This window comes from Tursiops truncatus, chromosome 8 (assembly GCF_011762595.2).
Source record: "Tursiops truncatus isolate mTurTru1 chromosome 8, mTurTru1.mat.Y, whole genome shotgun sequence".
Classification (NCBI taxonomy): Eukaryota; Metazoa; Chordata; class Mammalia; order Artiodactyla; family Delphinidae; genus Tursiops; species Tursiops truncatus.
In genome coordinates this window covers 53632135-53655053 of record NC_047041.1, presented here as the reverse complement: position 1 = coordinate 53655053, position 22919 = coordinate 53632135, and the positions used below count along the sequence as shown (strand labels likewise).

At 40.0% G+C, this 22919-nt stretch overlaps 2 protein-coding genes and 1 non-coding gene across 5 annotated transcripts in view; 2 read left to right on the top strand and 1 right to left on the bottom strand.

Annotated features, from left to right (window-relative positions):
- RSF1 (remodeling and spacing factor 1) overlaps positions 1-19835 on the bottom strand; it is a 169779-nt gene extending 149944 nt beyond the window's left edge. Inside the window, exon 1 of one of the 2 annotated variants that reach the window (XM_033862193.2) lies at positions 19418-19835. In XM_033862193.2, coding sequence (XP_033718084.1) covers positions 19418-19604 — 187 coding nt within the window. In that variant the 5' untranslated portion in view covers positions 19605-19835. The remainder of the gene's footprint in view (positions 1-19417) is intronic. The other variant, XM_033862192.2, reaches the window with a different exon arrangement.
- A 117-nt stretch (positions 19836-19952) lies between these two features.
- The window catches only part of AAMDC (adipogenesis associated Mth938 domain containing), a 33400-nt gene continuing 30433 nt past the window's right edge, over positions 19953-22919 (top strand). Inside the window, exon 1 of one of the 2 annotated variants that reach the window (XM_073808401.1) lies at positions 19953-20080. The gene's annotated coding sequence lies outside the window, so the exon portion shown is untranslated. Of the gene's footprint in view, positions 20139-22919 lie in introns of both variants that reach the window. The other variant, XM_019948671.2, reaches the window with a different exon arrangement.
- Positions 22401-22507, top strand: LOC117313471 (U6 spliceosomal RNA). The gene has a single exon (XR_004527977.1). It is a non-coding gene; the product is annotated as a U6 spliceosomal RNA (small nuclear RNA).

Below are 22919 nucleotides of genomic sequence, written 5' to 3'. Positions count from 1 at the left end.
CAGAAGAAAGGAAATAATAAGCAGCAGAAATCAATGAAACCAAAAGCTGGTTCTTTGAGAAAAATTAAAATAATTGATAAACCTCTTGGGACTTCTCTGGTGGTCCAGTGGTTAATACTCTGAGGTCCCAATGCAGGGGGCCTGGGTTCAATCCCTAGTCAGGGAACTAGATCCCACATGCCACAACTAAGACCCTGCGTAGCCAAATAAATAAATATTAAAAAATTTAAAACTAAAAAAATAATTGATAAATCTCTATCCAGACTGAGCCAAGAGGGAAAAGGAAACACAAATGGAAAAAGGAAACACAAATTAACAGTATCAGGAATGAGACGCATTACAGACAGGAAAAACATAAGAATACTATGAGCAAATGTATGCTGATAAATTTTGTAACTTCAGGAAAATGGAAAAATTCTTTTGAAGAAACAAATTACCAAGGCTCATCCAAACAGAAACAGATAACATGAATAATCCCATATCTATTAAAGAAACTGAATCTGTAGTTTAAAGCCTTCCCATAAAGAAAACTCCAGACCTAGATGGTTTCATTGGTAAATTAAGCCACAGATTTAAAGAATACCAATTCTATACAAATAGTTCCAGAAAACAGAAAAGGAGGAAATACTTTCCAATTTCTTCCATGAGGCCAGTATTACCCTGATATCAAAATCAGAAAAACACATCAAAAGAAAGAAAACTACAGACTAATACTGCTCATGAACATAGATGTAAAATTTCTTAACACAATTTTAGCAAACATATAAAAAGCATAATTGATAATGACTATTTTAGTCTGCTCCGACTGCCAAAACAAAATACCATACAGACTGTGTAGTTTAAACAACAGAAATATATTTTCTCACTGGTCTTGAACCTGGAAGTCCAAAGCAAGGGAGCCAGCATGGTCAGGTTCTGGTGAGAGTTCTCTTCCTGAAGACAACCAACTTCTCAATGAATCCTCACATGGCAAAGAGAAAGAGAGGAATCTCTCTTCTTCTTGTAAGAGGTCACAGTCCTATTAGGGCCCTATTCTTGTGACTACACTTAACCTTAGTTATCTCCTAAGACCCTACCCCAGATACAGTCTCATTGGGGGTTATGGCTTCATCATATAAACTTGGAGGAGACACAATTCAGCCCATACCAATGACTTAAAAATGGGGTTTATCCCCAAAAATGCAAGAGTAGTTTAAAAAAGTCCATCAATATAATTCACATGAACAAACTTAAATGAAAAAACATAATCATCTCAGTATATGCAAAAAAAAAAATTGACAAAATCCAACATCCAGTCCTGATAAAGCAATCTAGAAATAAAAGGGAACTTTCTCAACCTGAAGAAGGGCATAGTGAAAAATCTGCTATCAACATACTTAAGGGGGAAAGACTGAGTGCTTTCCCCCTAAGATCAGGATGAAGGCAAGAATGTCCATATATAACCACCACTTATATTCACAACTCTACATGTTGTTCTGGGAAGAAAAAGTAATCAAAGGCATGTGGGGTGGGATAGGGAGGGTAGGAGGGAGACACAAGAGGGAGGAAATATGGAGATATATGTATACGTAGAGCTGATTCACTTTGTTATAAAGCAGAAACTAACACACCATTGTAAAGCAATTATACTCCAATAAAGATGTTAAAATAAGTAAATAAAACAAAAACAAACAAAAAATAAAAGGCATGCAGATGGGAAACAAAGAAGTAAGACTTTCTTTACAGATAAAAGAATCATGTATAAAGAATTTTTAATCTTTAAAAGCTATTAAAAATGAGTGAGTTTAGTAAGGTTGCAGAATACAAGATCAATATACAAAAAACAACTGAATTTTTATATATCAGCAATGAAAAACTAGTAAATAAAAAATTTAAACAATACCATATAGATTATCATAAAAAAACATAAAACGTTTAGGGATAAAAGTGATGCAAGATGTGGAAGACATGTATAGTGAAAACGAAAAACACAGCTAAGAAAAACTAAATAAAACCTAAATAAATGGAGCAATGTAACATATTCATCTATCAGAAGACTCAGTATCTTTTTACTGAAATATAGTTGATATACAAAATTATATAAATTATAGGTATATAATATTATACAGTGATTCACAAATTTTTAAAGGTTATAATCCATTTATAGTTATTATAAAATATTTGCTATATTCACTGTGTTATACAATATATCCTTATAGTTTATTTTATACTAATAGTTCGTAGCTCTTAATCCCCTACCCCCTCTTCCTCTGGTAGTCTGTTCTCTATATCTGTGAGAGAAAACTCAGTATCTTAAGGTATCAATTTTTCCCAAATTCATCTGTAGATTCAAGATAATCCCAATAAAAATTCCAGGGAAATTTTTTGTAGAAATTGATAAACTTATGTTAAAATTCATATAGAAATTCAAAGGACCTAGAACAGTTAAAACACCTTTGAAAATAATAATAAAGGAAGTTCCCTGGTAGTCCAGTGGTTAAGAATCCGCCTTCCAATGCAGGGGATGTGGGTTCGATCCCTGGTGCCACGGGGCAACTAAGCCTGCGCACCACAACTAGAGAGCCTGTGTGCCACACTAGAGAGAACCCTGCACGTCACAACAAAGAGCCTATGCGCCACAACTAAGACCCAACACAGCCAAAACTAAATAAATAAATATTTTAAAAAAAGAATAATAATAAAGGTGAAGGGCTTAAACTACCTGGCTTCAAGACTCATTACAAAGCTAGAGTTGAGTGAAGGACGAGTGACATTGGCCTGCAGACAAATATATTACAGAAATAGAATATGGGGTCCAGAAATAAACCCAAACACATATAGTCATATAACTAAAAAAAATTGGGGGACTTCCCTGGCAGTCCAGTGGTTAAGACTCCATGCTTCCACTGCAGGCAGCGTGGGTTCGATCCCTGGTGGGGGAACTAAAATCCTACATGCCATGTGGTGCGGCCAAAGAAAAAAAAAATTTATTGAAATAAACTTTACATAACATAAAATCCATCATTTAAACCATTTTAATGTGTACTATTCAGTTGTTTTAGTATAGTCACAATATTGTGCATCCATCACTACTATCTAATTACAGATCATCTCCATCAATCCAGAAAGAACCTACGTCCCTTCCAAATCTCCCCCCACCTCAACCCAGGCCAATCACAGATCTATTTTCTGTCTCTATGGATTTACCTAATCTGGAAATTTAATGTAAGTGGAATCAAAATCAATGAAACCAGAAGTTGACTGTTTGAAAGGATGAAGAAAATTGATAAACCTTTAGCTTGACTGATGAAGAAAAAGAGAAAGGACTCAAACTACGAAAACAGGAATGAAAGCAGAGATATTACTAATGACTTTACAGAAATAAAAGGATTGTTAAGACAATACTATGAACAACTGAACATCAACATATCACATAAGTTAGATGAAAAAGACAAATTTCTAGAAACAAACTACCAAAACTTACTCAAGAAGAAATAAAAAGTCTGAATACCCATAGGGGATTCAAGTAAAGAGATTCAAGTAAAGTAAAAAAAGTTAGTAATCAAACAATTTCCCACACAAAGAAAAGCCCAGAACTCAATAGCTTCACTGGTGAATTTACCAAACATCTACAGAATTACACCAATCCTTCTCAAATTCCTCCAAAACATAGAAAAGGAGGGAATACTCCCCAACTCATTCTATGACTCCAGTATTATCCTGACACCAAACCAGAGACAAAATCACAAGAATTGCAAAGATGAGTATCCTTTATGAATATGGACACAAAAATTCAACAAAATACAAGCAAACTGAATCCAGCAGCATATTAAAGAAATTACATATCATAACCAACTGGGATTTATCCCAGAAATGCAAGGGTTTAGGATAGGGGCTAGTCATGCCAGAAAGACCAATCACATGATTAGACAGTTGGGGCTTTGAGTCATGTGATATCAGCCCCACTTCCATGGAGGGGTAAGGGACTGGAAATGGAGTTCAATCACATGGTCAAATCTCCAATTAAAACTCTGCTACACTGAAGCTCAGTGGCACTTCCTGACTGGTGAATACACTGATGTGCCAGGAGGATGATGCACCCTGATTCCACAGGGAAAGGGCATGAATGCTCTACGCTGGGACCCTCCCAGACCTTGCCCTATGTATCTCTTCATTTGGCTGGTTCTTAATTGTATCCTTTAAAATAAAACCATAATCACAGGTATAGCAGTTTTCTGGGTCCTGTGAGTCAGCCTAGCAAATTTTCAAACCTGAAGCAGGTCATGGGAACCAGCAGCTATCATCTGCAATGGGGGCAATCTTGCTGGTGACCATGCCCTTCAACCTGTGATATCTGACCTAGTTCCAGGTGGTTGGTGTCAGAATTGAATTGTATTGCAGTACAGGCATACCTCGTTTTACTATTTCACTTTATTGCACTTTGCAAATATTGCATTTTTAAAAACATCTTTATTGGAGTATAACTGCTTTACAATGGTATGTTAGTTTCTGCTTTATAACAAAGTGAATCAGTTATACATACGTCCCCATATCTCTTCCCTCTTGCATCTCCCTCCCTCCCACCCTCCCTATCCTACCCCTATAGGTGGTCACAAAGCACCAAGCTGATCTCCCTGTACTATGTGGCTGCTTCCCACTAGCTATCTATTTTATGTTTGGTAGTGTACATATGTCCATGCCACTGTCTCACTTTGAATATTGCATTTTTCACAAATTGAAAGTTTGTGGCAAACCTTCATGGAGCAAATCTATTGGTGCCATTATTCCAACAGCATTTACTCATTTACTGCCTCTGTGCCACATTTTGGTAATTCTCACAATATTTCAAACTTTTCATTATTATTATATTTGTTACGGTGATCTTTAACCAGTGATCTTTGACGTTACTATTGTTAATTGTTTTGAGACAACATGAAAAGCACCCACATAAGAAGGCAAACATAATCGATTACTGAAATGACAAACAGGGATGCGGAATATTACGTAAACTCAGTTGATAAAGCAGCAGCAGGGTTTGAGAAGATTGACGCCAATTTTGAAAGAAGTTCTACTGTAGGTAAAATGCTATCAAACAGCTTTGCATGGTACAGAGAAATCGTTTGTGAAAGAATCAATCGATGTGGCAAACTTCTTTGCCTTATTTTAAGAAATTGCACAGCCACCCCAACCTTCAGCAACCACCACCCTAATCAGTCAGCAGCCATCAAAATTGAGGCAAAACCCTTCACCAGCAAAAAGATTACAACAGGGACTTCCCTGGCAGTCCAGCGGTTAACACACCGTGCTTCCAAAGCAGGGGATGTGGATTCAATCCCTGGTTGGGGAACTAAGATCCCACATGCTGTGCAGTGCGGCCAAAAACAAAAACAAAAACAAAAAGATTACAACTTGCTGAAGGCTCAGATGGTGGTCAGCATTTTTTAGCAATAGAGTATTTTTTAATTAAGGTATGTACATTGTCTTTTTAAAGATATAATGTTATCGCATGCTTAAGAGACTACAATATGGTGTAAACATAATTTTATACTCACTGGGGAACCAAAAAATTCATGTGACTCACTTTATTGCAGTGGTCTGGAACCCAATCTGTATCTCCAAGGTAAGCCTGTATACCAGCTGGTATCAGAATAAAATCCAACCAAAGATTTTTGTGAAGTTTGACATGCCAATTCTAAAATTCAGATGAGAACGTAAAGGGCTAAAAATAACCAACAGCATTTCCAAAAGAATATGGTGCGAGAACTTGCCTTAGCAGATGAAAGGACTTACTTTAAAGCTATAGCAAGTAAAACCACGTGAAGGATACACCAATGTAACAAATAAAGAGCCTAGAAATAGACCCACGTATATGTGGAAACTGGGATACAAGATGTGGCATTACCAATTAGTGAGGGGAGAAAAAAAAACTACATAATACAAAAATAAATTCCAGGAGGTTTAAGACTACAGTTTGAGAAACAAAACTTGTAGAAGAAAATACAGATGAACACCTTATGCCTCAAAATCATAAAGAGAAGGGTTTCTTAAATGAGATATGAAAAGTATAAATGTAAAAATAAATAATTAACAATTATACTATGCTAAAATTTTAAAGTCTGGATCAACAAGATACTATAAAAACAGTAAAAAAAGATAAACAGTATTAACATAAAAATAAATAAAAATATAAAAATGACAAAGGATTGACATCTGAAATACATAAAAAATCGCTACAAATCAATGAAAACAACAAAGAAAATGGAGAAATGCTATAAAAAGGCAATTCACGCAAGAGAAAAGTGAATGGCAAAAAAAACATGAAAAAATGTTCAACCTTATCAGAGCAATAAGAAACTAATTCACAACCACATTATCAAATATTTAAAAAGTCTGACAATGCTATGATTTGATTACCTGGATAAATGAGAACCCTCATACACTGTTGGCAATGTATAAATTGATAAAGCTAATTTGGAAATCAATCCAGCTATACCAAGGCTAAAAGGAAAACAATGGACCTTCTGTATCCCTGGATGCAGAACCTGCAGATATGGACGGCAGACTGCACTAGGCCATTTAAATAAAAGGACTTGAGCATCCTCGGATTTTGGTATACAAGGGGGTCCTGGAAACAATCCCCCATTGATACCAAGGGATGACTGTATACCCTTTAGCCCAGCAATTCTACCTCTAGGCAAAGCTGCTAGAATATTCATTACAACATTACTCTTAATAGCACAAAAACAAACCTAAATATCCACCAATTAAAAAAAAAAATTACAGTATTTTCATGTAATAGAAAACCATACAGCAGTTAAAGTAAATAACTAAAACAGTAAGGCATTAACATGGATATGTTTCAAAAATACTGTTGAGAGGCAATAAAGGAAGCTGTAGAGGAATGCATATAGTATTATATTGATTATATATAAAGTTTTAAAGCCTATAAATCCAGGGCTTCCCTGGTGGCACAGTGGTTAAGAATCCACCTGGCAATGCAGGGGACACGGGTTCAAGCCCTGGTCTGGGAAGATCCCACGTGCCGTGGAGCGACTAAGCCCATGCACCACAACTACTGAGCCTGTGCTCTAGAGCCCGCGAGCCACAACTACTGAAACCCAGGTGCCACAACTACTGAAGCCTGTGCACCTAGAGCCTGTGCTCCGCAACAAGATAAGCCACCACAATGAGAAGCCTGCACACGGCCACAAATAGTTGCCCTCACTTGCCTCAACTAGAGAAAGCCCGTGCGCAACAACAAAGACCCAATGCAGCCAAAAACAAACTTATAAAAAAAAAAGTATAAAAAAAAGCATATAAATCCATACAATGTATTATTTATAAAAGTATAAAAGTGTTCATGGGCACAATAAACTTCAAAATTCAGAACAGTGGTTGCCTATGGGAACAGACAAAAGAGAATCAGAACAGGAGTAATATACAGAGGACTTCAAATAAATTTGTAATTTTATCATCTTAAAAAGTAAAAGTAAGGGAATTCCCTGGCTTTCCAGTGGTTAGGACTCCGCACTTTCAAACACACACACACACACACACACACACACACACACACACACACAAACAAAGCAAAAGCTAGGAAATTGAAAGAAAAAAGCAGACCCTAAAAAATCTCAGAACTCTGGGGATTAAGAAAAAAAAATCATAAAAATCACGAAGAAAAAGAAACTCATAAACGAAAAGCATCAGACTGACAGATTTCTCAACAGCAACAGTGGATCCTAGAAGACAGAAGAGCAGTATCATCAAAGCTCTGGGGGAAATTATTTGTGAATACTAGAATACTGTACTCAATCTAAATGGGCAGTCAGAACAGAGAACAAAATAAATATATTTTCAGACATGCAAGAACTCAAAATTCACCTCTTAGAAATCCTGTTTGAAAAAGAATGTACTACAGCAAAAGAATGAATCTAAAAGGAAAAATGTGGGAATCAAAAACAGTGGTGAGTGAAAAAACTAGTAAAACATACAGTTTAATTTAAATAATTGTTGAGAAACATAAATATAAATAAATTACAAAGACTTCCCTGGTGGCACAGTGGTTAAGAATCCACCTGCCAATGCAGGGGACATAGGTTCAAGCCCTGGTTCGGGAAGATCCCCCATGCCACGGAGCAACTAAGCCCGTGCACCACAGCTACTGAGCCCCAGAGCTACTGAGCCCGCGCGCCTAGAGCCCATGCTCCGCAACAAGAGGAGCCGCTGCAATGTGAAGCCCGTGCGCCACAACTAGAGAAAGCCCACACGCAACAATGAAGATCCAATGCAGCCAAAAAATTAATTAATTTTAAAAAAAAGAATGACAATATGGAACTAAAATCCCAGCTAATTAAAACATGACAGGTTGGGTGTGGGACAGGATCAGGGAGGAAGCCTGTTAAGATTCTTAAATTGCTTGAGTTATTAAAGCAACTTACTGAGGACACAGGGAGGGGGAAAGGTTAGAGAGTAGCACTGACATGTACACTACCAAATGTAAAATAGATAGCTAGTGGGAAGCAGCTGCATAACACAGGGAGATCAGCTCAGTGCTCTGTGACCACCTAGAGGGGTGGGATAGGGAGCGTGGGAGGGAGACGCAAGAGGGAGGGGATATGGGGATATATGTATGCATATAGCTGATTCACTTTGTTATACAGCAGAAACTAACAAAACATTGTAAAGCAATTATACTCCAGTTGAGATGTTAAAAAATAAATTAATTAAATAAATAAAATACAAAAAAGGCAACTTACTGTCCTCTAGTATCACCCTCAGAAAAAAAATGGAAAAAATCTCCCAATATTAATTTCCTTGTAGATACAATTATTTACATTATTGATAATTCTAGCTTAAGAAGTATACATAGTAACATTTTGTCTTTCAAAATGATGGAGCTATCCTTTACTAATTAAATGGCATGAGACAAGACTTAAACTATAACTCAAGGAACAATACAGGTTTGAGTTACTACATGGTATCTAATAGCATGTGTAACAGTTGGAGAGTCACTCCTAAAAAGGAATTCAACTCAAAATTTCTGTTAAATAATCTTTCAAGATTAATCAAGAATTACTCATCAACTATCAACACACACAAAGGACATATATTTACTTAAGTATTCTCATCTATATAATGGACTCAATCCACACTACATAGTTAACATATCTATTTATTTAGAGTGGCATTTCAATTTATTTGAAGTTCCATCTCTTTATTTGTGGAGAGGGGGAAACAGAATGTCTAACAACTAACAAATCTTTACCCAGCAGAACGCAGCAATCTCTAAAATTACAACAAATTTTTTTTTGCAAATGAAAATGACAAAATATCTCAGTTAAAAAAAGCTTTACTGGGCTTCCCTGGTGGCGCAGTGGTTGAGAGTCCGCCTGCCGATGCAGGGGACACGGGTTTGTGTCCCGGTCCGGGAAGATCCCACATGCCGCGGAGCAGCTGGGCCCGTGAGCCACGGCCGCTGAGCCTGCCCGTCCAGAGCCTGTGCTCCACAACGGGAGAGGCCACAACAGTGAGAGGCCCGCGTACCGCAAAAAAAAAAAATAAGAACTTCAAGTTACCCCTGGTGGAGATGATATAAAACAATTCAGAGAAATTTAGCTGAGAATTTTTTTTTATTTAAAAAGTAACTAGCAGAGAAGTAATAATGACTTTTCCCTGAGATGACTTCAGACAGGTAAAAGAAAAAGTGGATTTTAAAACTATACTCTGAGGAGTCCTATAAAAAGTAATAAGCTTAGAAGACAGAGGTTAACACATATGCTTTGGCATGCACTTAAGACCTGGTACAACCAGGGCTTCCCTGGTGGCGCAGTGGTTAGGAATCCATTTGCCAATGCAGGGGACACAGGTTTATGCCGTGGAACAACTAAGCCCATGTGCCACAACTACTGAGCCTGCAAGCCACAACTACTGAAGCCCGCGCGCCTAGAGCCCATGCTCCACAACAAGAGAAGCCACCACAATGAGAAGCCCGTGCGCCACAACAAAGGGTAGCCCCCGCTTGCCACAACTAGAGTGCCACAACTAGAGTGTGCAGCAATGAAGACCCAACACAGCCAAAATAAATAAATTAATTAATTAATTAATAAATGGGGGGGGGGAAGACCTGGTACAACCATATAAGCCAAAAACAGAATTGGTAAAGAGTAGCCCCTGCTCGCCGCAACTAGATAAAGCCCAGGCGCAGCAACGAAGACCCAATGCAGCCAAAAATAAATAAATAAATATAGAAAAAAAAATAATAATAAAAGTATACTTCCCGTTTAAAAATAATAATAGTAATAATAAAACCCAAGATGGAGAGGACCTGGGAGGAAAGTCGGAAGGAAGGAAGGAGGGAGGGAGGGAGGGAGGAAAGGAAGAAAGAAAAAGAAAAAAAAAACCAAGTGGAGAGAGGGGGATTTAGTAGTACAGTGGACCCTTGAACAACAAGGGTTTGAACTGCATAGGTCCACTTACAGACAGATTTTATTCACTACAATACCACACCATCTACAGGTGGTTGAACTATGTGATATGCAATTGGTTGAATCTGCCAACGCGGAACTCCATACAGAGACAGCCGGATGGCTGACTGTGAAGTTATATGCGGATTCTCCACCACACTGAGGGTTGGCATCCCTAAATCCCCTGTTGTTCAAGGGTCAACTGTACATATCTGTATAACCAACACCCAAAATGAAAAGGAGAGTTACACCATGACAAATCTCTAGCAAGCAAAGGATAAAAAGAAAAACTAAAAGTACATCAAAATAGCCATCATTACTAATTTTAAATATGTGACATTTTTTCTTTCAACCAACATTTGGGCATCTACTATATGCTAAGTACTATGCTAGAAACAAAGTGAATAAAGCAAAATGAATTCTTTATGGAGCTAAGTCATTGACATGCTGCCTTTATTTCATGTGCTTTTTTTTTTTTTTTTGCTTTAAAGAAAAAGAATATACTTCTAAGGAGCTTATAACTCATGTGTCCCAATGTGATTTTCTCACATGGTCTGAAGTTCCTCAACCACAAATCTTTTGGAAAGCTACTGCCTAAAGTTTGGTTGCAATTTCCTAGACACACCATATTATTTCACACTTCTGTGCCTTTTCCCATGCTGTTCACTACCTGGAATGCTCTTCCATCTCCTCTTCAATCATCCAAATTTCCATAATAACTACAGTGATGCTATGATATCCCCTGGGAAAAGTTAGGTATTTGCTCTTTTATATTCCCAATGCACCTCCTCTCTTAAAGCAATGAGAAGCCCACACACCACAATGAAGAGTAGCCCCTGCTCGCCACAACTAGAGAAAGCCCGCATGCAGCAACAAAGACCCAATGCAGCCAAAAATAAATAAATAAAATAAATAAATTTTTTAAAATATTTTTTTAAAAAGTTAACTTTAACTAAGATTTAATTCTAAAATGAAGTTTTAGGGCTTTCCTGGTGGTGCAGTGGTTGAGAGTCCACCTGCCGATGCAGGGGACATGGGTTCGTGCCCCGGTCCGGTAAGATCCCACATGCCGCGGAGGGGCTGGGCCCGTGAGCCATGGCCACTAGGCCTGCGCGTCCGGAGCCTGTGCTCCGCAACGGGAGAGGCCACAACAGTGAGAGGCCCGCGTACCGCAATAAATAAATAGATAAATAAATAAATAAATAAAATGAAGTTTTAGAACAGAACATGGCATTATAATAAATTGGGAAAAAACTATTCGTCTCATTAACATTACCCCTGCCCTCAAGGAGATTAAAGTCTCATAGGCTAGACTGTAAGTGCAAAAAGTGTTATGAGTATTTATTTATTTATTTTTGGCTGCGTTGGGTCTTCGTTGCTGTGCGCGGGCTTTCTCTAGTTGCAGCAATTAGGGGCTACTGTTCATTACTGTGAGCAGGCGTCTCATTGAGGAGGCTTGTCTTTGTTGCAGAGCAAGGGCTCTAGGGGTGCAGGCTTCAGTAGTTGTGGCTCGGGGGCTTAGCTGCTCCACAGCATGTGGGATCTTCCCAGACCAGGGCTTGCACCCGTGTCCCCTGCACTGGCAGGCAGATTCTTAACCACTGTGCCACTAGGGAAGTCCCTGTTATGAGTATTGTGATATAAAATCTACACAGGACACTGTGCGGTAAAATGGCAGAAATGGTTAATTTAACCTGAGAGACAGAGAAAGCAGGAAAAATTTCACATGAGCACTTGGTGCTTAAAGAGCAGATTAATGATGGGCAGGAGTACAGTGAGCAGGCCAGGGAAGGAAGGTGGAAAGAGAATATTCAACTCAGGTAGAAGGATGAAAAAAAGGCATAAAGATGTGAAACAACCTTTCATACCTTCAGAGACCTGCAAGCAGTTCAGCCTGACTAAAACAGAGTAGTAATGATGATAGAAAAGTGAGGTTGAATATAAAACGGGATAAAGAAATAGACTCAAGACATGGAATAAAGTATGTGAGAGACTGAGGTCTAAGTTGGCTCCTTGGTTTCTGATCTGGGTGACTTGGGTGGATGATGGTAATATTCATGGTGAGAGGTAATTCAAGATTAAAAGTAAATAAGGCAGCAACTCAATTTTTCTTTTATAAAGCCTCTTAGAAAACTAGTTTTCTTAATTCTTTTTTTGAGATATAATTGACATATAACATTATATTAGTTTCAGGTGTACGAAATGATTCAATATTTGTATACATTGTGAAATGATCACCACAATAAGTTAACATCCATCACCACATAACTATAATTTTTTTCTTGTGATAAGAACTTTTGAGATTTATTCTCTCAGCAACTTTCAAATACACAATGCAGTATTATTAACTATATTCACCATTATACATTGTATAATTATACATTGTAAAATTAACTGTACATTATATCCCCACGACTTATTTATTTTAAAACTGCAAGTCCGTACCTTTTGACCACTTTCACCCATTTCACTTCTTGGTATAAGACTACTCTTAAATAATTTGTTTTGTGATTACCAAAGAGATACACAATTAGTATTGAAAAGGATATGTGAAAAAATATGATACAAAGAAAAAACAACTTATAATCCTACCATCCAGAAAATTATTAAGATAAACTTGTACAAATATAGGGAAAAAAGGCATACAGATAGGATAAATACAAAGCTAAACAAATTATAAAACAAAGTTCACTAAAAATATGTATCATTACAGAGTGTACACTATATTTGCTCATATAATAACATTTTTTAAAAAAATCACTGCTTCATTGTCTATCTTTGCTGCTAAAATATGAGCTCCATAAGGACAAGGATCTTACCTATCTTGCTCACCAATGTATCCCCAGTGTATAGTGTACCTGGCACACATTAGGTAATCAATTAACATTTGTTGAAAGAATCAATCTTTTTTTTTTTAAATGAAGCCCCAGATTACTCTCTCAAGCAATATTTGATACTTCAAAAATTCTAACATAAAAAGAAAACAGAAAACACGCTGATACCCTTTGTAATGGGATCTGCCACACAGTAAAAACAGAAAAACAAAAACACCCAGGCACAGTATATTAAGGCTATATCCATCAGGTAGAGAGCCAAAGAAATTTTCTCAAATCCAGGAACACACATAAATACCTTTCTTGAATACATGATTCAGGCTAAAATGTACTTTGGGTCTGAATTTGGGTTCTTACTTTCCCACACTATATGAGGTTGTACATCTCACCATAAAGTTGTCAGAGATAATTTTAGTCTATTAACTTATAGACTAGAATTCACAGACTACTAACTCCCCAGAGAGGGGACTTCCCCGCTGGTGCAGGGGTTAAGAATCCGCCCGCCAATGCAGGGGACATGGGTTTGAGCCCTGGTCCGGGAGGATCCCACATGCCGTGGAGCAACTAAGCCCGTGCGCCACAACTACTGAGCCTGCACTCTAGAGCCCACGAGCCACAACGACTGAGCCCACGTGCCACAACTACTGAAGCCTGCGTGCCTAGAGCCCGTGCTTCGCGACAAGAGAAGCCACCACAATGAGAAGCCTGCTCACTGCAACACAGAGTAGCCCTTGCTCTCCACAACTAGAGAAAGCCCGCGCGCAGCAATGAAGACCTAACGCAGCCATAAATAAATAAATAAATTTATATATATAAAAAAGAAAATCCCAGAGAAAAAAATAAGCATTTGAATGATGATAGTAACTCAAGCTCAGCTTTGTTACTTCTTACTAGATTAGAAAATGCTTAAAAGAAGGGCCCATGTTTAATGTCTTTTTAAAATAATCACCATAGGGAATTCCCCGGTGGTCCAGTGGTTAGGACTCTGCGCTCTCAATGCCAAGGGCCTGGCTTCAGTCCCTGGTCCGGGAACTAAAATCCCACAAGCCGCGTGGCCAAAAAAAAAAAAAAAGGGTATTTTAAAAAATACATAATCACCATAATGTTTACTGCACTTAGAATATAGCAAATATTCAACATACAAATTAAGTAAATGAAGTAGCTAATAAATGCTTACCTTCCTTACTAGCTGAGAATTTAACAACACTGGTAAATTTCAAGGCAAACTCTTTAGTAATTTAAAAAAGAAGAAAGTCAGTTTTCATTAACAGGCCCAATTTTAGCCAGAAAACTCCTGTCCCTATTACCTCCAGTTCTGGGACAATGCCAACAACCTCCCTCCGAACGTCCATCACTTTTGGTTACCTCAACTCTGTGATATACCAAAAATGATGGAAAAGAAATACCTTTCTCTCCTTCCCTCTAATAAATGTCTAAAGAATATTTCTTCTTTCAAAGGTGGAAGAGCCAAAACCAGACATTTCGACCAAACGAGGTTGTGGTTCCAGCAATGCTACCACCAACAGCCTACCACTGTAGATCCATGCAACTCCTGGCACATGTACCTGGTAAGATCTTTTGCTCAAAGCAACAGATGGTGACTCTAGTTATGGTAAAGTCATCTTTCTACTTCATGAATGAACCTAAAAACTGCTGTCACACAATTCGATTATCACCAACAGAAGAGAACATATTAAGTTACAATCACAAGTCCAGTTAAAAAAATAAGGTATATCCTTTTTTTTTTTTTTTTTTTGCGGTACGTGGGCCTCTTACTGTTGTGGCCTCTCCCATCGCGGAGCACAGGCTCCGACGCGCAGGCTCAGCGGCCATGGCTCACGGGCCTAGCCGCTCCACGGCATGTGGGATCTTCCCGGACCAGGGCACGAACCCGTGTCCCCTGCATCGGCAGGCTGACTCTCAACCACTGCGCCACCAGGGAAACCCGGTATATCCTTTTATACTTGACATTTTGACTTCAAGAGTTAAACTTCAATTCATTTAAAAATGCGAAACACAAATCAAAACTAAAATTACACTAAAAATTAAAAAACCAAAACAAACCAAAAAACTAATGATTCAACTTGTTTAATACTATACAGTAACTCAGTCAACCTTATCCATACACACCTTAATAGACTGTTATTAGATACATATAACTTCTCAATCAGTACCCATACAAAGACTATGTTTAAAAAATGAAAAACTATATTTTCCTCTTGAAGAAGAATGCCCTCTGGAGGAGAGGGAAGATACTTGGGAACCTTGGATGTTGGTAATTCCACAGTCAATGTCCACTTTTGTTCACAGTCATACCTCCTGATCAACTACCTCCCATCAAGAGGAAGCTGGGGAGGTCCATACAGAGCACAGAATTGGGAGGGCTGCAGTAGACTGAGGGAGAGGGAATAAAACATACCTTCAGTTGGCACATTCTTTTCCTATTCTAACTAATATCAATAACAAATCTAAGATTCTACCAAAAACTGTATAATCTTGGGCACTGGACAGCTGAATCAATCTCTTGAACCTTAGTTTCTATGCCTGCCAAATAGGAATAATAGTACCAACCTCAGAGAATAGTTGTAAGAAATAAGGAGCTGATGTTTGCACATAGTAAATGCTCAATAAATGGTAGCTTATATCCTTAAGACTAAACAAGTAGTTTATAAAACCAAATTTAATAATTGACATTGTAGGGGATGAAGAGCATTCTAAGCCGAAGCCATAATGTCAAATTAAGACTTATAAACAAAAATTTAAGGGAAACATCATAAAGGGCCTAAACAAGGACAATATAGAGAAATACAGCCTTGTTCAAAGATGTCATAATGTCGATATACCTACAACAATGACTAGGTAAAAAAGAATTTAACTGGCAACTCAGAAGAATATACAAACCTTTTAAGGAATAATCGCACTAGGAAAAACCAGAAGTTTTATAAAATAGGATTATTGAAATGGCACTAAGAACTGCCTTTTAAAAATACTAAAATGTATATAGAGCAAAACTCCTTTGATTATAACAAGACTTTTCCCCAAGAGCACAACAGCTCAACATTAGACTGTGCTTAAACTCCTTTCTCACTACAAGCTAAAAATTTAACATTTTCATTCCAAATGTACTTTTGTGTCTTCTACCTCACAAATATCTTTAATAAAATTTGTAATACAAGAATATTTAGGGAATTCCCTGGCGGTCCAGTGGTTAGGACTTGGCACTTTCACTACCAAGGTCCAGGTTCAATCCCTGGTTGGGGAACTAAGATCCAGCAGGCAGTGCGGCATGTCCAAAAAAAAAAAAAGAATATTTATAAGTACTTGGTTTATGAAAGGATTTTTAAAACATTTCATTTGATCCTCAGATATTACCTCTATTTACTCAAGAAACTGAGGTCCAGGGCTTCCCTGGTGGCGCAGTGGTTGAGAGTCCGCCTGCCGATGCAGGGGACGCGGGTTCGTGCCCTGGTCTGGGAAGATCCCACATGCCGCGGAGCGGCTGGGCCCGTGAGCCATGGCCGCTGGGCCTGCGGGTCCGGAGCCTGTGCTCCGCAACGGGAGAGGCCACAACAGTGAGAGGCCCGCGTACCGCAAAAAAAAAAAAAAAAAAAAAAAAAAAGAAACTGAGGTCCATAGAAATTAAGTAATTTGCCCCACAAACTACATATTATTACACTATTCAAGAGGTTGATTCAGCTGTCCGGAGATTATCAGCAAAATATTTAGTTCAACTAAAACCAACGTCTTTTAACTCTTTCTAGTACACCACAACTCCTTCCCCAAGACTCAGTCCAAATCTTCTTAGTTGGAGCAGTATTATCAACTACTACAAGTAGGTTAACCATCACCAAAGGCCTGAAAATCTTTTCCCTGCACAGTAGCAGCATTTCACCTGCAGAGACTTTTCACTTGCCAAGGATCTTGAACTGCGTAACATTAGTTATTATTCTTGGATCACCTTATGACAAGATCTATTATTATAGTTGAAACTATACCAACAGTAATGCATGGCTGAACCCACTGGTATAATCTCTCAACTCGTATTACTTCTCATTTTTTACTTAGCTAGTCGCCCATTGTTCAATCCTAGATAGAAAAGTAACATGAAGTATTAGACTGACCCTGATATTTTTTCTTGTTACTAACAGAAGCCAAATGCAGTGGCCAAAATACTTAAAAGGAATGGAGAAGCAAGCAATCTTATATACCACCCAAAATATAATGCCAGGACAGAAAATTTATGCCTGCATTCCAACTTGGTCCAAATACATTCCAAAAACAATTTACCAGCAATCCCTTTCCTCAAATTCCCACATTTCTCTCTTATAGATACATTACCATCATTTCCCAAGGTATCCTAAAAGTAACTTATAAGGCACTCTCCTTCATAATGACCACTCTCCTTCATAATGATCATTTCCGTAAAAGAAATGTAAATACAATTTGATAGCCATCAAATTGCAATTGAAATTACTATATTGGGGAGTTTAACTTTTCAAGAAATTCTGCAGAAGTCTTTATATAATATAATCTTTTATTTGCCAGAATTTATGAATGGTAGAGGAGATCTGGGCAGGTAAGAAGAGATATATGCCTGTATCATAACTGCTGTATTAATTTGAGTCTTTGGTAGCCATAATATAATTTTCTCTATAGGTAATATTTTGAACAACTTCACACTTGGGCTCTTCCTAGCTATGTAAATATATTCTGTTAACAGAAACTTCTTCATTTCCATGGAGAATTAAAGAGCAGTCCTGATTTCTTGTAAAGGAAATAGCTGTCTGTTTTGCACAATACCCAGTCCACTGTGGCCACCTAATACGGACAAAAAGGGGGGAAAAAAAAGACCTATTTGGAAACGTTTCTTCTCCAGCCAAGGGCTGTTCCCAGATAAAGGCAATGCTCAGAGTACAACAAAAAAACCCTTCTCTGAAAAAAGAAATGTGCCAGAAAGCAGAGGCATGGATCGGGAATAAATAGGGAGGGAGTGAGTGTATGCGCTCAATGAGGGCTGGAGGCAGCAGGCGCAGCGCGGAGATGCTCCAGCGAAAAGAACCACCAGCCGCCGCCGCCGCAGCAGCAGCAGGAAGTTTCAATGGGGCCGGGCAGAGCATGCGCCCTGAAGCCGCGCGGTGGCCTTATGTGGAAGGAGCACCACTTGCGAACACCAATAATAGACCGGCGGCACCAGAGAGAGAAACATGAGCAACAAGCACCTTCTTCAACTGTTTCCCCTCCGTCTGAGCCCCTCCTCCACCCTACATACTAACCACCCCACCCTACCCTGCAAATGGGAGGGCGACTTCTTCTTCCCCTAAGCCTTATGCCAGGATGAAGGGGGAAGGGACTGGAAAAGTGGGGAGATGCTCTTCTATTATTTGGGGGGAGGTGGGGAGGAGGAAAACTATGGGGGAGGAGAAATTAACCCTCTACCCTCCAAAGTGGAGAAGCTGAACCGACTTCACCCCCCAAAGCGAGAATGGAGGACGACCCCCTCCTAAGGAGGAGGAGCAAACCTCCGGACTCAGAGGAAGGAGTTTGGGGGGTTAAACCAGCCCTGGAGGGGAAAGGAAAAGAGACCAGAGCCGACTCTCTCGGGGGAGTTCCCACTAGAGGGAGGGAGAGATGAAGTGTCCGCTGCCCCCGCCCACCCAGGTGGAGGGAGAGAAAGGGGCGCCCCGAGAAGATGAGCCCAGCCTCCCCGGAGATGGTAGCGAGAATGGTGGGAGGAGGGGAGGGAGTGAGGGAGGAGTAGAGGAGAAAAGCGCAAAGCTGGCCGGAACCTGCGCTCCCCTTCCCCCGCCACCGAGAGGGAGAAGGATTGGGGGGCCCGGTCCCCGCCGCGGGATAGCAGTCCCAGGGGCGGCCGACCAGCACAATGACCCCTCCCCGCCCCCAGCCCAGACCTAGCCCGCGACGCCCCCACCTCTGCTGGGCGTCGGGCGGAGTGGCTCTATGGGGCCTCCGCCCCGCCTCCCCACTGCCCAAGACCCCAGGGGCTGGGAGGAGAAGATCGGCCGGGCTGAACTGCGCCCCAGCGGGAGGACAGAGCCGCGGAGGTCCGGGGTGTCTGTGAAGAGCGGAGAGAAGGAGCATGCCAGGGCCGCTTCCCGCCGGGCGTTCGGGCCCCTAGCTTACCTTCTCCGTTGCCGACGTCCGGCGGCGGAGCTTGCAGCACCCGCTCCAGCTCGGGGAACGGCAACTCAGGCAGGTCGAGCAGCGGCCCGTAGCGCTCCAAGAAGGAGCAGACTACGGCGAAGTTAGGGCAAGAACCCGGGCAGCCCGGAGGAGCCATAGCCACCGCCGCTGCCGCCGCCGCCGCCATTTTGAACTGGAGGATGGAGGAGGAGGCGATAGGGGGGTGGGGGGAGTTGGGGTGCCGAGGAACGGCAGGGCAACCTTACAGACGACAGGAGGCGCTAGCAAGTGGGCGCCCCTGCGGATCCGAGCGTCTCAGGCACGGCGCAGCGATCCCACAATACAACGGCGGCCCGGAGCAGTCGAGAACCTAGTCAGACGTAGGAAAGAGAGGCGCCCCGTGCCTTTCGCTTTCTGCTCTCTTTCCGCCCCCCTCCCTCGCTCCTCCCACTTTGGGTTCGCCACTGCCTCGTGTGACAAGGGGAATGAAAACAAGGGCTGCGGGGCAGGGAGGCGGGCTGGAAGCTGGAGAGGCGGGAGTTTTAGGAACGGTGACCAATAGGCTTGAAGAGGGCGGAGCTGCACTCGATAACAGGCCAAAAGACTTTTTCAGGGCCGCGCGAGTCGTGGGGGGATCGCCTAACCGGGTCCTCGGGAGCAAAGGTGAGAGGTAAAGCAGGGAGCCGTTCGAGATCGCTGCTCCTTGGAGAGAGGGCGTTGGGTAAGTTTGGGGGGGCACTCCCGGGACAGAAACTGGGGCACCAGATGGTGGGGGAAGTTGAGGAGAGTGAATAAGAAGCAACAAAAGAGCAGAATAGGGGGGAAAAAAACGATTCTGAGAAAAAGGTGGAGAAGGGAAAGGTGGAGAGGTGCCCTGAATTAGGGGTTGGGTTGGAACCTTTGTATGGAGAAGTCTCAGTGAACGTCTGCTGAGGGATACTGCTAAGGTACAAGAACCGCACCTGTGCTGGAAAGCAGTGTCTGAAAACTCTGGGGGACGAGGGCCTGATGGAACGAGGCTCTGCCGGGATCACTAGTCTGCGGAGTTGGGGCCCTGCTAGGAAATCAGGGTCTAAAGGGACCAGGCTCTTCACAGGGACCAAGGTGTGAGAGGACAGGGCCCTGCTGTGGTTGCCAGCGTGTGAGGGGGAGGGGCTTTGTTGAGGCACGAAGATCTGGGGACCAGGCTCTGTAGCAGCCCAAGATCAGAGGGTGGACCAGGACTGCACTGAGGGTGGACATGGTAGGAAACTTTGTGCAAGGGCAAAAAGTTTGTTACAAGACAGGGTTCCGCTTCGTTGAGAGAAGCAATGAGCATTCTCCCACAAAGAATCTCGGAAAAACCATCAGTAATGCAAAGTAGAATGTGCGGCTTGGGATACAATGTGCATTTTGGTTAAGAGCCTGAGCTTTGGAGTTCAGCAAGACTTGATTTCTAACGGAACCGCCTCAGGACATTGCGGAAGATTTTTTATTTCTTTGAACCTCTGTAAAGTCGGGGTGATAATAGTACCTACAACATAGGATTTTACTAGATAATTCACAGTACATTGATTAGCACAGTGCCCTGGCACACTGTAAATACTTTAAAAATATTAGTTGCTACTATTGAAGAAAATTCCTAAAACTTAGATAGAGTTCAGCTATTTGTAATTGATAGTTTACTACTTTGAGCCAAAAATTTCAGTGCGCATTTAAAATTTATATAGTATCTACTTACTAAAAAGAATTTCGAAGTATAATATAAACCATTTAAAATAGGACCATTTATAATTAAAGGAAAATAAAGAAATATATAGGCAAGTAATTATATTGGGAACAGAAAAAATGATTACCACAATTAAAAATTGAATTTTCAAAAAAAAAAAAAATTGAATTTTCCTCTGCATTTCTAGGTAAAAAAGGGAAAAACTGTAATGTTCTATATCAGACTTATTATCTAAAGAAAGAAAGAATACTCGTTTATCAAGAGAAAAAAATTCTATATTATAAGAGGACTTTATTACCTAGAATACTGATTCTTAATCTCAAATAATATACAAACCCTTTTTGGGACTTCCCCATCAGTCCAATGGTTAAGACTCTGCCTTCCAATGCAGGAGGTGAGGGTTCGATCCCTGGTCGGGGAACTAAGATCCCACATACCAGTGGGGTGCAGCAAAAAACTTAAAAAAAAAATTACAAACCTTTTTATTAATTTATTTATTTTAAAATTTTATTTATTTATTTTTGGCTGTGTTGGGTCTTTGTTGCTGTGCGCGGGCTTTCTCTGGTTGTGGCGAGCAGCGGCTACTCTTCGTTGCAGTGCGACTATGGTGGCTTCTCTTTGCTGTGGAGCATGGGCTCTAGGCATGTGGGCTTCAGTAGTTGTGGCACGCAGGCTCAGTAGTTGTGGTGCTGGGGCTTAGTTGCTCCACGGCATGTGGGGTCTTCCCAGACCAGGGCTCGAACCTGTGTCCCCTACTTTGGCAGGCGGATTCTTAACCACTGCACCACCAGGGAAGTCCCTACAAACCCTTTTTAAAGGAAAAAAATGTTCTTTTAAACTTTACAAATACTGGGAGGGGGAGGAATTGGGAGATTGGGATTGACACATATACACTATAGATACTATGTATAAAATAGATTACTAACGAGAACATACTGTATAGCACAGGAATTGTACTTAAAGCACTGTGGTGACCTAAATGGAAAGGAAATCCAAAAAAGAGGGGATATATGTATATGTATAGCTGATTCATTTTGCTGTACAGTAGAAACTAACACAACATTGTAAAGATATGCCAATAAAAATTAATTTTATAAAAAAGAAAAATAAAATTTACAAATGCTCTTGAAAATATCAGTTTAAGAAATACTGATGTAATTAAAGTCTATACAGCAATATGAATGTACTTCATGCCATTGAACTACACACTTAAAAATGGTTAAAATGGTAAGATTTATGTTATGTATATTGTGCCACAATAGAAAAGTTTAAAAAGTGCTCGTTTCGGCAGCACATATATTAAAATTGGAATGATACAGAGAAGATTAGCATGGCCCCTGCGCAAGGATGACATGCAAATTCGTGAAGCATTCCATATTTTTATGGGGATATATGTGTATGTATATCTGATTCACTTTGTTATAAAGCAGAAACTAACACACTATTGTAAAGAAATTATACTCCAATAAAGATGTTTTAAAAAAAAAGTTAAAAAAAAAAGAAAGAAAAGTCTCACTTTAGGAAAATGTGATGAATTATCATAGCAAAAGAGAAGTCTTAATTTAATGTGTAGTAAAATATGTTAAACAACACCGAAATGAAACAGAACTAAACTAAAACATATATTGTATACCAGGGAATATAGCCAATATTTTACAATATAATGGATGTAAATATAGTATAACCTTTAAAAATTGTGTTTTAAAAGTGTGAATCACTGTGTTGTACACCTGAAACTTATATAATGTTGTTCATCAACTATCCCTCAATTAAAAAAATAAATAAATAAACTGA